General features: G+C 44.0%; 1 protein-coding gene across 1 annotated transcript in view; it reads left to right on the top strand.

The window, feature by feature from the left end:
* ano2b (anoctamin 2b) overlaps positions 1-16680 on the top strand; it is an 83561-nt gene extending 66881 nt beyond the window's left edge. The window contains exons 22-26 of the mRNA XM_072453509.1: positions 1855-2007; positions 2188-2240; positions 2803-2981; positions 14555-14660; positions 16302-16680. Of these exons, the coding sequence (XP_072309610.1) occupies positions 1855-2007; positions 2188-2240; positions 2803-2981; positions 14555-14660; positions 16302-16673 (863 nt within the window). The 3' untranslated portion in view covers positions 16674-16680. The remainder of the gene's footprint in view (positions 1-1854; positions 2008-2187; positions 2241-2802; positions 2982-14554; positions 14661-16301) is intronic.
* The last annotated feature ends 1083 nt before the right edge of the window (positions 16681-17763 follow it).

Genomic DNA, 17763 nt, shown 5'->3' with positions numbered 1-17763 from the left:
ATTCGTCTGTGGCTCTTGAACCCTTGTCCTCTGGTATATTCTTCTCTGGCTCTTGAACCCTTGTCCTCTGGTATATTCGTCTGTGGCTCTTGAACCCTTGTCCTCTGGTATATTCGTCTGTGGCTCTTGAACCCTTGTCCTCTGGTATATTCTTCTGTGGCTCTTGAACCCTTGTCCTCTGGTATATTCTTCTGTGGCTCTTGAACCCTTGTCCTCTGGTATATTCTTCTGTGGCTCTTGAACCCTTGTACTCTGGTATATTCGTCTGTGGCTCTTGAACCCTTGTCCTCTGGTATATTCTTCTGTGGCTCTTGAACCCTTGTCCTCTGGTATATTCTTCTATGGCTCTTGAACCCTTGTCCTCTGGTATATTCGTCTGTGGCTCTTGAACCCTTGTCCTCTGGTAAATTCGTCTGTGGCTCTTGAACCCTTGTCCTCTGGTATATTCTTCTGTGGCTCTTGAACCCTTGTCTGCTGGTATATTCTTCTGTGGCTCTTGAACCCTTTTCCTCTGGTATATTCGTCTGTGGCTCTTGAACCCTTTTCCTCTGGTATATTCGTCTGTGGCTCTTGAACCCTTGTCCTCTGGTATATTCTTCTGTTGCTCTTGAACCCTTGTCCTCTGGTATATTCGTCTGTGGCTCTTGAACCCTTGTCCTCTGGTATATTCTTCTGTGGCTCTTGAACCCTTGTTCTCTGGTATATTCTTCTGTGGCCCTTGAACCCTTGTCCTCTGGTATATTCTTCTGTGGCCCTTGAACCCTTGTCCTCTGGTATATTCTTCTGTGGCTCTTGAACCCTTTTCCTCTGGTATATTCTTCTGTGGCTCTTGAACCCTTGTTCTCTGGTATATTCTTCTGTGGCCCTTGAACCCTTGTCCTCTGGTATATTCTTCTGTGGCCCTTGAACCCTTGTCCTCTGGTATATTCTTCTGTGGCTCTTGAACCCTTGTACTCTGGTATAATCTTCTGTGGCTCTTGAACCCTTGTTCTCTGGTATAATCTTCTGTGGCTCTTGAACCCTTGTCCACTGGTATATTCTTCTTTGTGTGGGAGTCGCTCGGAGCTGCAGCCGTCATTCTCAGTGAGCTGGAATCCCCTGTTCCCACAAGGCTAAAGTTCCCCCGCGCTCACGTTTCACTCTCAAGGAAACGACACAGTCTCATATACATCAATATCAATCAATCAAACAAGTGTGTGACATGTTAAAAGAGGCGACACAAGCGATAGCAACAAATGCGCTGGAAGTTCTGAAATTCAAAACCTGATGTTGCAACAAGTATTTAGTGTTTTATGGCTGTATGTGTTGGGTAAATCCTCATTAGTCCTGATATATCTACGGCAACATGTCCAATGTACATCGTTTTGTTTAAATGGTAAGATGGTTAATATTTAACTGGCTTTAACTAAAATAATACCCATATGTCACAGAATACATGTTTGTTTACTTATTATATCACATACTTGATAAGAGAAAATGGAGGCCACAAATGGAGGCCACAGCAAGTTTATAAGAAAAAGCAAAAAAAAAAAAAAAAAAAGCATCAATAACTGGAATTTCTGTGTTTTTTCACACACAAAAATACACGTTGACACGATGTAAGTATCTGATCTGTTTGAACATGTGGATACAGCTTCCATGGCCCTACACTGATCCGAGCGCACGTATAAAAGGCCCACAAACTCAGGACTTGCTGTAGATTCACAAAATAACCAAATTAAACTAAAGTAAAGTAAGCTATGAACGTTTCAGGCCTAATAAGGAGTTGTGGAGAGACAGTGACAGTCCTTCAGCAGAACAAAACAACAACAGTCTTTTTAATCAGCCGCCCTTTGATTCTCATGTCTCGTACAGTCATCCAATTTGGGTTCGTCTCCCTCTTTGTGGCGTCCTTCCCGCTGGCTCCTCTTTTTGCTCTGCTCAATAACGTCATCGAGATTCGTCTGGATGCCAAGAAGTTTGTGACCGAACTGCGGCGACCAGTGGCAGCGCGAGCCAAGGATATCGGTGAGTGTTCGGACCACGTGGGGGACGGGCCGCGTTTAGTCCCGGGTTAGACCTCGTCAATGAAAACAATGGCACTAAAAAGTCTCCTCCTGTCGGCCCTTATTTACATGATACAATATTGTGGTTCATTCACGTGTATTTTCAACAATTTGACTCATTTACTTGTATCTCTTTCCATAGGTATTTGGTACAACATACTGAGTGGAATGGGCAAGTTCTCTGTTATCATCAATGTAAGTGTTTCAATACAAATCCTGTCGTAGCACAGATAAGCTAACGTTTGTATTCGCTTGGAGTACAAGACCCTCTCAAACACATGTTAATAACATGAGGTCAAGGCCCCGCTGAGTCTGCCTTCGTGGGATTGGTGCGACGTTTTGTTTAGGATTTGTCTGGAGCCTGGCAACCAAATCCTTTTCCGTTTACTTTTAATACCAGGCAGTATCGAGCGGGACTTCCTAAAAAGGTATTCGTTATTAAGTCGGGAGTAATGGGCTGAGCATCGGTCACAGAGGAAGAGCCTCAAATTCAGTTCCCACAAGAGCAATAATTCAATCTTTTTAAATAAAGCCCCTGAAAAATGCCTGAAATAGTAACCCAGTAGTAGTCCATTGCCCTCTCCTCTCACGGAGCACTTCATCTTGCTGCTTGTAAACGTCACTGTAGTAAAACAGACCAAAGGGGAAGCCGCATGATTCAAAATATATGAGATATACACGCTCTGTCCTGAAAAGTTCCCTTGTGTTTCTTTCAATGATGTTTCTCATGACTGATCTCATGTTAATGTCTCGACAGGCCTTTGTCATCTCATTCACATCAGACTTCATCCCGCGCCTGGTCTATCTGTACGTCTACAGTCCGTCCGGGACCATGCACGGCTTCATAGACCACACGCTGTCCTACTTCAACGTGACCAACTTCAGGCCTGGGACCTTTCCAGACAGCACAGATCATGGGGACATCTCTGTGTGCAGGTACTGTGTTTAGTCAAAGAATATACTGTACACCTGATCTGAAGCAATGCTGCAATGTTGAGATCATCATCATTAATGATGTGTGTTTTATGTAAATTGAAATTAAGACGTTTATGCAACACTTAAGTTAACAGAGTGATTCTGTTTAAGAACTGGCTGGAATTTTAAACTTCTATTTACATCATATATTTTTTTAAAGGATTTTTTTGGCACAAAGGCTAATAGACATTTAGGGTGAAATTGGGAAGAAGAGAATAGAGGACACTATCAGTTCACAGTAATACAGTGTGTTCAGTTCAACACTGCTCATGATGCTGCAGCCGACTGCTGGAGCCTTGTGCTGCTGCAACTTTTCTGATGTGAAACCGCGTGCACTATCCCAAAAGTATGAGAATCTGTCATATGACACATATTATGCAAAATAAACATAAATCATCACCAGACTCTCTCAACTAATCACGATCACTACAACTGCGTGCTTCCTTGCATCTCCCTGAAAACTCACCAGTTGTTTGTAATAAGAGTGTTTTAATTCCTTCTCCAACCAGTACATGGCGCCAAAACTCAGTCCTGTGAGAAACAACAGAGATCCAAATGTAATTTTTAAAAAATGGTTTAGTTCTAGAACATAACATTTGTCCTTTAAGTTAGAAGAACCTTCTTTCGCAGTCTGTGATGGAGCAGATTCTGCCCTGTGAGTCACAGCTCTGTCCACACGGTGGCGCTACAGCAGTCGCTCAGAGCCTCCTCACCCTTAGCAGTTCACCTCTTCACCACACGGGGCGCCACAGGCCCCACAGGTGTTCATGCTCTTAAACATGTTGTATAAAACATATTATAATCAGATGCACAAGACATGAAAATAATAAAATAAAATGCCCTGCAGTATTTTGAACGCAGAGGTTTGAATATAACACCACAGCTTGAAAGAAACATTTTACTCTGATGATCATAGTAAGATATCCATCAGTGTTTGGTTTCATATGATGTATTTCAGACAGGGTTATTATGGTCATCATGTGGCTACCGTTTAATGCTGTGAGTTGGTGGTTCATTCGTATTTGACACTGATGGACTGACGTTAGCATTCGTAAACACATTGTCCCGCTCGTTCCCATCGACTCCAGACAGAGTGGGATGAAAGCAGATTCCCACAACCTCTTTGCAGCTGCATTGTCCGCCCCCGAGACACTGCTCCATTGTGTCTCTGGATTGTCACGTATGACAGTAGCAAACATCTCCTTCATTATTCCAACATAAAGAGCTATAGAGAGAAGGGTCACGCACGCCGCTGGTCAAATACAGCTGAGCTTGACCCGGGCTGCATAAGACACTCAAGAGTCGCAGTATAAAAGAATGGCGCTTTTGTGCGGGGCGGCCTGTACGTCAGAACGTGGACATGCGGACTCACAGGGCGACGGAGAGGCGTGAAATCGAGCTGAAGATGAGCCAAGAGTCGCTCTGTGTGGTGTTTCTGTGTGAGAGGGGGGACCTCAGTCACAACATCACATACGCTTTGTTCTAGTACGATGGGTTTGTACATTTGGAAAAGAACATATACTATACATGGCAACTGCTGCTACAGCAGAAGAAACATGGACTTTCAGTGGCGTTTTAGCAGCAGATTGGCTTTATTCATGCCAAAAAGAGAAGCCATTACAACAGCAACGTGTTTTAACCTGTTCTAGACAAAGGCACTTGGTAATATGGCATTATTTTACGTGTACATATTTTGCATTCTTTTTTTGCTTTTAATTGGCTTTTAAACATGCTTTTGGTTGTCAGTAATTCACATTTTCTAGCTTAAAGGTTGAATGGACGATTTTTTTGGCCCAAATCTGAGTCTTATTTCCTCGTGGCGTGGACTGCCGATTAGTCCTGCCAGGTATCAATCATAAACGCACCTACCGCTCACCTGCAGCCTCGTGTGGCTCGTCCCCCGAGAGCAGCACGTTCCCGCGTGTCTAAGCGCATTGATCTATCATAATATAGTTCCCTCAGTGTACGGGACAAAATGAAGACGGAGAAAGACAGTTCGAGCTGACTCAGAAGTAGACGGAAATCTACGGGAGACGAGAGATGCGATGGGATCCGTTGCGCTAATAAACAAACGCACGTGTGTGTTGTATCAGTCTGCACGGGGGAGTGCGCATCCATTGCGCCTTTAAAATAAAGCCTGCATTTGGATAACACTCTTTAAAAACTACAGCTCAGTTTCCAAAGTTGTATTTAACCATTGGAGCAATTGAAATGAACAATGGAATTTTTTTTTGATTTTTACAATTCAGGGAAACTTGAAACTCAGAGGAAGACAGTCTTGTATAAAGGATTAATGAGTGTGAATAAAGCTAAATTCAACATCAGGCATGTGTTTGATTAGGTAGAAACAACATGGCTCAAGGCTCAGAAAAGTCCATTTTGAATAATAAAGTGAAAATATAGCCGCAAGCGGCAATGATCGGCCCTCGCTACGCCGCCGCCACGCCGCAAGAGGAGGGGGCGCTAACGCGCCCCAATTGTCCTTTTATTACGCCTACTGCCGAATCTGTGACGCTGTCACATCTTCTCCCCTTTGTTTTACCATCAAAAAGCAATTTTATTTTGAATTCTTGGCAAAATGTGCGGCTTTGCCGCACAGACACCGTGACTCTTTGAATAAAAATGTGGATACCTTTTGATGGTCCACCCCTGAAGATGAGTCTCACCAAATTTCAGGTTAATAGGGCTAACGCCCTGGGAGGAGTTTGTGAAAGTCTAAAGTGTAAACATGTTCTGGCGATTTCCCCATTGGAATAACATGGGAGGTTTTGGTCATCGCTACGGCAACGCCATAACAATTATGACATGGGTCTCACTGACTTTTTTGATGGGGATGCCAAAATTGAGTTGTGTGTCAAATTTCAGATAATTTCGCAAAACTAAACATTCAACCTCCATATAAAATCTGTAGGGGGCGCTGTGGCGCCAAATAAATTTATTTCACTTCAAGTAGGTTTAGGGCAAAGAGTTTAACAACTGATTCTAATTTGACGCAATTCGGACTTTATCTGCGCAAACGGCAGAAATTTTAAATATGGGAGATTTCTGAAATTCTAGCTACAGTTTGCGGCTTCGCCGCACAGAGACCGTGACAGGTATCAATGTAATTTGGATAACTTTTGATGTCCCACTCCTCAGTAGCATTTTCACCAAATTTCAGCTTTTTAGGGCCAACGCCCTGGGAGGAGTTTGTAAAAGTACGACGTTTGGAAAAACTCCGAAGTCATGTTTAGCCATTTTTGAAGCAATATGGCCGACATTTGGTTGGGCAGACGGCGTTGCCGTAATAATATTTTTTACTTCTCTTGTCACCATCTACCTCTGCGCCAAATTTCATGATTCTACGATCAGATTTTTTTTGGGTCATTTCCCATCCCTCAATGCATTTTTGGTACATTTGGGGGCGCTGACGCGCCAATTTTTTTTATTTTAGAAAAGGGAAATAGCCAGAATGTAGAGAGGCACGATTTTTAGAGGTGTGAACATTTTTGTGACTTTTCGTCAATGTTCACTGGGTGAAAAATGGGGGGGTTGGTCCCGAGAAGAAGAAGAAGAAGAAGAAAGAATAATATTCCGATGCGAAAACAATGTTTCCCATTTTTCAAATATTATAAACTATACATTTTCGGAAAGCGCTCGCGCTTTCCTACCTCATGGTGTGGGTCCCTGGTCACTGACGGGTACTTTCGATAATTTTGAGTGGGCTCCGCCCACTTTGTGTTTTTGGCCCTCTATACAGTAATAATGTTCAATTTTTGCATTACATGCTTATATGCACGGAACATGCAAGAGATGGGGAACGTATTCGTGAGCTACTTAGCGCAAATGAGTGCTTTATATGGGGATGACGACCGCGAAAGTCGTCATCCCAATGTAAAGTGCTCGTTTAGTGCAAACTTTTGCACGGGCTTCGCCCGTTTACAACGGTAATGTTCCATTTTCCTACAACTAATTAGCATGCACGGGGCGTGCATGAGTGGAGGAGTGCGTTAGTGAGTGTTTGGAAGTGGGCGAGCGCTTCGCGCTCGATTTCGTGCGCACTACGTGCGCACTTTCGCAGCCGTGCTTCGCACGGCCTTACGAGACTAATAGGCCTCTCGCCAGCTTGTGGCGCTCGGGCCTAATAATCACCGTGTGCTGTAATAATAATAACATGCTGGGTTAATCAAGAAACAACCAGACAAGTCTGCATAAGCCAATCCAGCCACGTGGCATATCTGTTTTTTGTGTCTCTCCATATTTTTTACCCGTTCTCTTCACGGATGGCACGGTGACATAGTGGCACGGTGGAATAGTGGAATAGTGGCACGGTGGCATAGTGGCACGGTGGCATAGTGGCACGGTGGCATAGTGGCACGGTGGCATAGTGGCACGGTATAGTGGCACGGTATAGTGGCACGGTGGCACGGTGGCACAGTGGCATAGTGGCACGGTGACATAGTGGCACGGTATAGTGGCACGGTGGCATAGTGGCACGGTGGCATAGTGGAACGGTGGCATAGTGGCACGGTATAGTGGCACGGTGGCACAGTGGTACGGTGGCACAGTGGTACGGTGGCACAGTGGTACGTGGCATAATGGTACAGTGGCATAGTGGTACGGTGGTGTGGTGGTGGCACAGTGGCACAGTGGCACGGTGGCACAATGGCACGGTGGCACAATGGCACGGTGGCATAGTGGCACGGTGGCATAGTGGCACGGTATAGTGGCACGGTGGCATAGTGGCACGGTGGCACAGTGGTACGGTGGCACAGTGGCACGGTGGCACAGTGGTACGGTGGCACAGTGGCACGGTGGCATAGTGGTACGGTGGCATGGTGGTGGCATAGTGGCACGGTGGCATGGTGGTGGCATAGTGGCACGGTGGCATAGTGGCATAGTGGTCATAGCGCTCTCTCCTGGATGGCGTGGGGACTTTCTGTGTGGCTAAACCTATTAAAATCAAATAAGACAAATAAGTAAAACCATTAAAACGAATACAAACATAGAATAGAGAATAAAAGACATTAAACACTCCACTGGGGGCGTGAGGCGGCAGAGTTTGAAGCCGTTCCCTGGTGTGTCCTTCATCTGCCTGGAAGATCTGAACTGGTTCTCCTCCTCAAGAGCTGGTTCTCCTACTGATGAACTGGTTCTCCTCCTGATGAACTGGTTCTCCTCCTGAAGAACTGGTTCTCCACCTGAAGAACTGGTTCTCCTCCTGAAGAACTGGTTCTCCACCTGAAGAACTGGTTCACCTCCTGAAGAACTGGTTCTGTTCCTGAAGAGCTGGTTCTCCTCCTGAAGAGCTAGTTCTCCTCCTGATGAACTGGTTCTCCTCCTGATGAACTGGTTCTCCTCCAGATGAACTGGTTCTCCTCCTGATGAACTGGTTCTCCTCCTGATGAACTGGTTCTCCTCCTGAGTGGCTCCAGCTCCATCTGTGAGAGTCAGATCTCCTTCACTGTGGAACTCCTCCAGGTTTATACTTTTTCCAAAGCAGGTTTTTTGTAGTTTTTCCTGGCCAAGGAGGAGGAGCTAAGGACAGAGGACTCTGGGACATCGTCCCTCGCCACCACAGACATTGTTTGATTTGTTTTTCACTGTCGCCCTCAGAGGCAACCGTTTTTTGGGCATTACAAAAATAAATTGAATTGAGTGTGTGATATGTGTGTACTTTGATATGTACACATGTAACTTTATCCAAACCAAATATAAGTTGTACTGCTAACAATCCTTCACGTGGCACTTTCACCCGCACGTTTTGCACGTTCTCCCTGAGTTTTGGCGGGTTTCTTCTGGACGTAACGGTGTCTCCCGATAGTCGAGGCAGTCCTGACCGAGCTCACGCCCTCGACGCCACGGTAACTCATCCTATGGCCCAGACTACTTTGACGTCTATTTTCGGCTCTATCTTGGCAGCGTCATCCCAACCTGCTCCCACAGTAATCCAATTCGAGGCGATCTTGGGTTTGATGTTCCACCATACCCAAACATGGAGTCTAATAAAGCAGGAATGTTCTCCGTCAGTGTTTTTTTTTAAATTCGGTGCCACCCAGAGAAGTGAAGAGGCTGCTGGGCCGAGCCGCGGGGAGACGGAGAGGACGTCTGAGGCCGCTCCACTCGCGTCAAACTGTTTTGCAGCCGGTGAATTAACATGTGGATAAATAGATCAAAGGGGGGAAAGTGAAAAGCTGATTCCGGAGAGCTTGCCTGGCTGTATATGGAGAAAGAATGAGCCAACGCTGACTCTCTGCCCTCCTTTATAAAGATAGAGAGCCGCACACAGCTGCATCGCGCTGGTCATAACTTCCATTTGTCGCTTTCCTGGAAGTGGGAACGTTTGATAAGGATTTTGATGAACATGAGAACGGAATTCGTGCACATTCATGAAATTCCAATGCTTGTTTCTGTTTTAAATGGTAGATGTTTTGTATTTGCATCTTTTACATTGGCTTTATACAACAATATTGATCTTTTGTGCTTTTTTCCTACTCTTGATTTGGTGTATCAGATGCCCTTCCTGTTGCAGCTAGTCAATGTTTCTGGGAACATGCTTGTGATATTAAGCTGTGCAATTTAAACAAATATTTTGTATCCAAATTTTTTTTTTATATGTGCTATAAAACGCATCTGTGCCAGCTTTATACTCACAGTTGCTTCGATTACCGTATTTAGAATAGTAACAAAACCATTCATTTCATTGCATAAAACTAAATTCTTATATCTTGAACTACTTTTTCTCCATTTTACAGTGAATTTATATTTTGTGTGATTATTTAACCTCAATCACGGCCATTTTTAGGCCCAAGCGCCACAAGCTGGCGAGAGGCCTATTAATCTCGTAAGGCCGTGCTTTGCACGGCTGCGAAAGTGCGCACGTAGTGCGCACGAAATCGAGCGCAAAGCGCTCGCCCACTTCCAAACACTCACTAACGCATTCCTTCACTCATGCACGCCCCGTGCATACTAATTAGTAGTAGGAAAATGGAACATTACCGTTGTAAACGGGCGAAGCCCGTGCAAAAGTGCGCACTAAACGAGCACTTTACATTGAGATGACGACCGCTTCGCGGTCGTCATCCCCATATAAAGCACTCATTTGCGCTAAGTAGCTCACGAATACGTTCCCCATCTCTTGCATGTTCCGTGCATATAAGCATGTAATGCAAAAATTGAACATTATTACTGTATAGAGGGCCAAAAACACAAAGTGGGCGGAGCCTACTACTCAAAAAGTACCCGTCAGTGACCAGGGACCCACACCATGAGGTAGGAAAGCGCGAGCGCTTTCCGAAAATGTATAGTTTATGATATTTGAAAAATGGGAAACATTGTTTTCGCATCGGAATACCCCCTATTTTTCACCCAGTGAACATTGACGAAAAATCACAAAAATTTGCACACCTCTAAAAATCGTGCCTCTCTACATTCTGGCTATTTCCCTTTTCTAAAATAAAAAAAAATTGGCGCGTCAGCGCCCCCAAATGTACCAAAAATGCATTGAGAGATGGGAAATGACCCAAAAAAAATCTGATCGTAGAATCATGAAATTTGGCGCAGAGGTAGATGGTGACAAGAGAAGTAAAAAATATTATTACGGCAACGCTGTCCGCCCAACCAAATGTCGGCCATATTGCTTCAAAAATGGCTAAACATGACTTCGGAGTTTTTCCAAACGTCGTACTTTTACAAACTCCTCCCAGGGCGTTGGCCCTACAAAGCTGAAATTTGGTGAAAATGCTACTGAGGAGTGGGACATCAAAAGTTATTCAAATTACATTGATACCTGTCACGGTCTCTGTGCGGCGAAGCCGCAAACTGTAGCAAGAATTTCAGAAATCTCCCAAATTTTCCATTTCTGCCGTTTGCGCAGATAAAGTCCGAATTGCGTCAAATTAGAATCAGTTGTTAAACTCTTTGCCCTAAACCTACTTGAAGTGAAATAAATTAATTTGGAGCCACAGCGCCCCCTACAGATTTTATATGGAGGTTAAATGTTTAGTTTTGCGAAATTATATGAAATTTGACACACAACTCAATTTTAGAATCCCCATCAAAAAAGTCAATGAGACCCATGTCATAATTGTTATGGCGTTGCCGTAACAATGACCGAAACCTTCCATGTTATTCCAATGGGGAAATCGCCAGAACATGTTTACACTTTAGACTTTCACAAACTCCTCTTAGGGCGTCAGCCCTATTAACCTGAAATTTGGTGAGACTCATCTTCAGGGGTGGACCATCAAAAGTTATCCACATTTTTATTTTTATTCAAAGAGTCACGGTGTCTGTGCGGCAAAGCCGCACATTTTGCCAAGAATTCAAAATAAAATTGCTTTTTGATGGTAAAACAAAGGGGAGAAGATGTGACAGCGTCACAGATTCAGCAGTAGGCGTAATAAAAGGACAATTGGGGCGCGTTAGCGCCCCCTCCTCTTGCGGCGTGGCGGCGGCGTAGCGAGGGCCGATCATTGCCGCTTGCGGCTATATTTTAGCTTATTTCTGATAGACTGCCATCATTAAGTCTGAATATTGTCGCCAGCATACGTAAAATATATCAATATATACATTTTTGTCAATATCCTACACTCGTCTGAGGCATTACTCATCCTCCTCCACGAGATAATATGCCATTCATTGTAATTCATGAGGCATTTTCCCTCTTTTATAATGTCTATCTAAACAAGCAGAATGCATGGATCTGTGGAACACTAACGCTGTTATAGCTTTACCATAATACTGATCTTTGTTAGTCGTCGGTCCAGTGGTTTTGTCATCGCCGCAGCAGAAGTCGCGTGGGAGGGAGCATCCTCACTTCGACAATGAAGTAGTGTACTCCGGATGTGTCCTGTCAAATACTGCACTACGGACCAGCCATAGGAAACATCATTAATCTTACTAGAATGAAGATTACAAATGAAAGATTATACCTTACAGGGGCTTTATAGAGATGAATCTAATTTTAGTCCATGTATTTTTATGGCGTACAGTTACATAAATGGTCACGTTAATGTAGCAGCACCTTTAGTGAAATGAATATATAAAAGTACAGACATAAATACTGATGCTGAAATTGTGGTTATGAAGGATTCTCTGATTTTACCTGTTATCTTTGAGAATAGTTTAAAAGGTAAATTGTTAAAATTAAATTGCTATCGAATATAGAGTGTTACTGATACTTTATTTTACCTCCTTATATTAATAATGTTTCTGTATACATAGGGTATTTTTGGCATAAATATATTTATAACCAGATAGTATAAGGGTTATTTAGACAAGTATTCAGATTCATAATGCAGTTACCGGTACACAAGTAAAGGGTTACTTTCCTAAACTTTCCGTGATCATTTCAAGTTGCAACATTTTAAATCTGGTTTAAGTGTGTTTTTTGAGAGGCTTATTAAGTAACTTGACTTAATTTCACTAAAATATCCAGTTTTTTTAATTTCGAATACAATAAATACAGTGTTATAATTATAAAATCATCACCTTCCAAGTCAACTTGCATCATGCCTCGCGACCCCCTGACCACTAGAAGCAGGCCGTACTAGACCACTAGAAGCAGGCCGTACTAGACCACTAGAAGCAGGCCGTACTAGACCACTAGAAGCAGGCCGTACTAGACCACTAGAAGCAGGCCGTACTAATCCACTAGAAGCAGGCCGTACTAGACCACTAGAAGCAGGCCGTACTAATCCACTAGAAGCAGGCCGTACTAGACCACTAGAAGCAGGCCGTACTAGACCACTAGAAGCAGGCCGTACTAATCCACTAAAAGCAGGCCATACTAGACCACTAGAAGCAGGCCGTACTAGACCACTAGAAGCAGGCCGTACTAGACCACTAGAAGCAGGCCGTACTAGACCACTAGAAGCAGGCCGTACTAGACCACTAGAAGCAGGCCGTACTAGTCCACTAGAAGCAGGCCGTACTAATCCACTAGAAGCAGGCCGTACTAGACCACTAGAAGCAGGCCGTACTAGACCACTAGAAGCAGGCCGTACTAGACCACTAGAAGCAGGCCGTACTAGACCACTAGAAGCAGGCCGTACTAATCCACTAGAAGCAGGCCGTACTAGACCACTAGAAGCAGGCCGTACTAGACCACTAGAAGCAGGCCGTACTAGACCACTAGAAGCAGGCCGTACTAGACCACTAGAAGCAGGCCGTACTAGACCACTAGAAGCAGGCCGTACTAGACCACTAGAAGCAGGCCGTACTAGACCACTAGAAGCAGGCCGTACTAGACCACTAGAAGCAGGCCGTACTAATCCACTATAAGCAGGCCGTACTAGTCCACTAGAAGCAGGCCGTACTAGTCCACTAGAAGCAGGCCGTACTAGACCACTAGAAGCAGGCCGTACTAGACCACTAGAAGCAGGCCGTACTAGACCACTAGAAGCAGGCCGTACTAGACCACTAGAAGCAGGCCGTACTAGACCACTAGAAGCAGGCCGTACTAATCCACTAGAAGCAGGCCGTACTAGACCACTAGAAGCAGGCCGTACTAGACCACTAGAAGCAGGCCGTACTAATCCACTAAAAGCAGGCCATACTAGACCACTAGAAGCAGGCCGTACTAGACCACTAGAAGCAGGCCGTACTAGACCACTAGAAGCAGGCCGTACTAGACCACTAGAAGCAGGCCGTACTAGTCCACTAGAAGCAGGCCGTACTAGACCACTAGAAGCAGGCCGTACTAATCCACTAGAAGCAGGCCGTACTAGACCACTAGAAGCAGGCCGTACTAGACCACTAGAAGCAGGCCGTACTAGACCACAAGAAGCAGGCCGTACTAGACCACTAGAAGCAGGCCGTACTAGACCACTAGAAGCAGGCCGTACTAGACCACTAGAAGCAGGCCGTACTAATCCACTATAAGCAGGCCGTACTAGTCCACTAGAAGCAGGCCGTACTAGACCACTAGAAGCAGGCCGTACTAGACCACTAGAAGCAGGCCGTACTAGACCACTAGAAGCAGGCCGTACTAGTCCACTAGAAGCAGGCCGTACTAGACCACTAGAAGCAGGCCGTACTAATCCACTAGAAGCAGGCCGTACTAGACCACTAGAAGCAGGCCGTACTAGACCACTAGAAGCAGGCCGTACTAGACCACTAGAAGCAGGCCGTACTAGACCACTAGAAGCAGGCCGTACTAATCCACTATAAGCAGGCCGTACTAGTCCACTAGAAGCAGGCCGTACTAGACCACTAGAAGCAGGCCAAACTAGAACACTAGTCTAGTACGGCCTGCTTCCTTTTGTTTCCTTTGAAGTCAGAAATCCCAGACATGACATGTGGTTTAGTTTGGTTGTTTGTTCTTTAAAACCTATCTACCTGAATTCTCATCATTATAAACAAATGAGCGAAGGCCTCTTCCTTGAAATCCCTGTGCTCGGGATGTGCTATAGATCCATTTTCAAACAAGATCAATGATAAGCACAGGTCTGTTTGATGGAGAGGACCAGAGCCAATCCTCTGTCAGTAAAAGCATGTGGGGAGCAGAGTTCAGTGAATGACGTGCTTTCAATGACAGTTGTTGTGTGTTGCAGGTATAAAGATTACAGAGAGCCTCCCTGGTCTCCAGAAGCTTATCACTTCTCCAAACAGTACTGGTGCGTGCTGGCCGCCAGACTGGCCTTCGTCATCCTCTTTCAGGTGGGACAATGTGCACTAACACTATACTTTTTAATGGTGGACTTAAAGGTGGGAGATGTATTGAGTTGTCTATAACTGAAACTGTTAAAAAATAATCTAAAAAAGAGACATTTCTGCATTTCTGTGGATCAGTTTATGGTCCATTCATGTTTTGTGCTAGAATTGAACCTCACCTGAGACATTTTAAGACACATTTTAGCATATTTCTCATGCATTGTTAAAATATTCCCTGATTATCTGTGTGTGTGTGTGTGTGTGTGTGTGCGTTTGCAGGTGTGTGTGTGTGTGTGTGTGTGCGTTTGCAGGTGTGTGTGTGTGTGTGTGTGTGGCCTAGTCATTTGTCATTGAGCAGCCTGATTGTACTCATCATGTCTGAACCGTTCCCAGATGGTTGTGTAAATGACCAAAGGCTGGAGGTATAAACAGATGCATAGTTTCACAGCTCACATCTGTGTGGCGTCCTTCAGCTCACTGTGCGTCCTTCAGCTCACTGTGCGTCCTTCAGCTCACTGTGCGTCCTTCAGCTCACTGTGCGTCCTTCAGCTCACTGTGCGTCCTTCAGCTCACTGTGCGTCCTTCAGCTCACTGTGCGTCCTTCAGCTCACTGTGCGTCCTTCAGCTCACTGTGCGTCCTTCTATACACTTCCCTGCTGTCACGTAGAGAGATCTCTACAACTTAACCTCGGTGTCAGAAAAGTGTTTATAACCTTCAAAACATAAAGACAGTTTTTACATTGCAGTAGACTCACATCGGATCATATTCTACTGAACTGTATTTTCCTGCAAATATGCAAAAATGTGATTCAAAAATACACAAATAATTATGTATGAACTTGCAGTGCTATTTCTGCACTATTGTTCTTGTCTATTCGATTTTATTCTTTAATTTTTTCTGTGGATGTCAATTTAGAACGTACAGTATACTCATCAAAGCCAATTTAGTGAAACTTTGTTCACTGACATTAAATGTGACTTTTATTACTATGGCCGACTTCTGGATGAAGGAATTAGACAGTAAAAGTGATAGCTTGACTGTGGATGGATATTACCTACAATTGGTGTTGAAATAATTGGCCTACTTTACACTAAACATTAAATGTACACCTCTATTGGGCCACTGCATTACAGATCCTGCAACAAAGTTATTGATAAATAAAATGGTAATTTTAAGACTTAGACTCAATTATATTTGAAAAGGTGTATGTTAGGCAAGGCCAGGCAAGTTTACTTATAGTGAACAATTTACACACAATTCAAAGTGCTTTGCATAACAGAAAAATATGCATTGAAATCACAATATGGACAAAACACAACGGTTTTAGTCTAGATTTGAACATTGTAGAGGCCTGCTCACATCTTCAGGAAGACTGTCCCACAGTTTAGCTGCATAAGACTTAAATCATCCTCTGAGGCTGCGGTCTCTTTTACTGTTTTACCCTGGCTTAGTTATGTTGTACACTCGGTCTTGTCCTGGTCTAGTCCAGCTTTAGCATCAGTTGTGGCACTACAATCTTGAAAATGCCCGAACTTGTCAGAGAATAAGAGAGTGTTTGTGAGAGTGAATGTAATGGATACACATTAGCCTATGTCTACAATCCGTTGTATTTACAGTGTTTGTATCTCATTATTTCCTCTTTGTAGAACCTGGTGATGTTCCTGAGCCTGGTCATTGCCTGGGTGATCCCCGACGTCCCCAAAACCATCGTGGAGCAGCTCAAGCGCGAGAAGAAACTGCTGGTGGACTTATTTCTACAGGAGGAGAAGGAGAAGTTCCAACTGATCCAGAGCTTGTTCACTAAAGACGGGGCCAACCTCCAGTCGTGCAGCGCCACGCTCCAGTCGGGACAAGGCCTAGCTCCTCTGGGCCGCTACAGCACCCTGCCCCCCCTGACCACCCAGGCACGGGAAGGCGAGGGCGTTCCCAGGGCGCGATGCCGGGCCGCCAGCTTCAGCCAGTTCAGCAGGAAGCCGCCCAATAGTGACAACGACAACTCTGTGCATACCGCGGTTTAACAGGTGCGAATAAAAGACGACAAAGACGTTTGAATTGCAGAGTGGAAAAGGGATGGACTTTTAAGACTCGCCGCACTCTACTCATAGACTGTTCAAATCAATGTTTTTGTATAAATAGTGAGGCAGATAAGCTTCATAGCGTAGACGAGCAATAATGGCTTTTCATTGGCCGCAGTACTGGAATAGAGAGTGAGGTCTGAGAGCTCCTGCAGCGTGTGGCGGCAATGACCTGATGTTACGTTTTAGCAAGCCGACAGTAGCAAATATTTAGTCTTATTTTGCATAACTTGTAGATGACTTATTAATACTATGGAAGAGGATTAGGCTAACTGGGAAACGTGGACATTATCAGGGACTAAATTTCAATTGATACAGAGAAAAGTATGCAGTGTTTTGTGTTAATTATTGGGTAACAAATATGAGAAATGATTAGAAGGTTTTATTTGTTTTTAAAATAGGACTGCAAGATGAATTAAGTCAAAAGAATAAAGTCTTAAGTCTAAAGTTTAAGACAAACAAGTACACTAGGTGGCGGTATTGTGACACTTGGATCTCAACTGTCATAAAACACCAAAGAAGAAGAAGAACTACGGGACTCGTTTAAAATGTGAAATTTAAAAAGAACCCTATTATTAAAACATAAATTGCAAATCTAATCACACTCACAATACTTAAATCTTTGTATATTTTCCTAAATCATGTCATTTCCTCGCCTGCCCTCTTCAAACTTAACACAAAATAGTATTTATAATAACGAGTTCTTCACAATACTTCGATAATTCATTATTTCCCCACATTTTGATATTGTTGTTTTATGACTGTTGTCCTAACCCTCTTCCATGTTTATTTCGGATTCAAGCCGGAAATATTTGATTTACATTGTGATGACTGATTTATTTGAAATGCTATTTTTAGTATAAGGTTACTACTGCTGCTGATAAGCGCTTATTAATATATTTTACGATATGCCAACGTGGTGCAATGCCACTGTAGACACCAGTCCAAGTTTAGTTTAGGACTTTTTCTCTTCAAAGATATTTACAGACTGTAGATTGACTCGCAATGTCTAACTAACTTTGTAGACTTCAGT

The sequence above is a fragment of the Eucyclogobius newberryi genome, unplaced genomic scaffold (assembly GCF_026437365.1).
Source record: "Eucyclogobius newberryi isolate DKJ021-1_F unplaced genomic scaffold, fEucNew1.0.hap1 SCAF_2, whole genome shotgun sequence".
Classification (NCBI taxonomy): Eukaryota; Metazoa; Chordata; class Actinopteri; order Gobiiformes; family Gobiidae; genus Eucyclogobius; species Eucyclogobius newberryi.
Note: the sequence above shows the minus strand (reverse complement) of the source record. Positions and strands in the feature narration are given on the sequence as shown.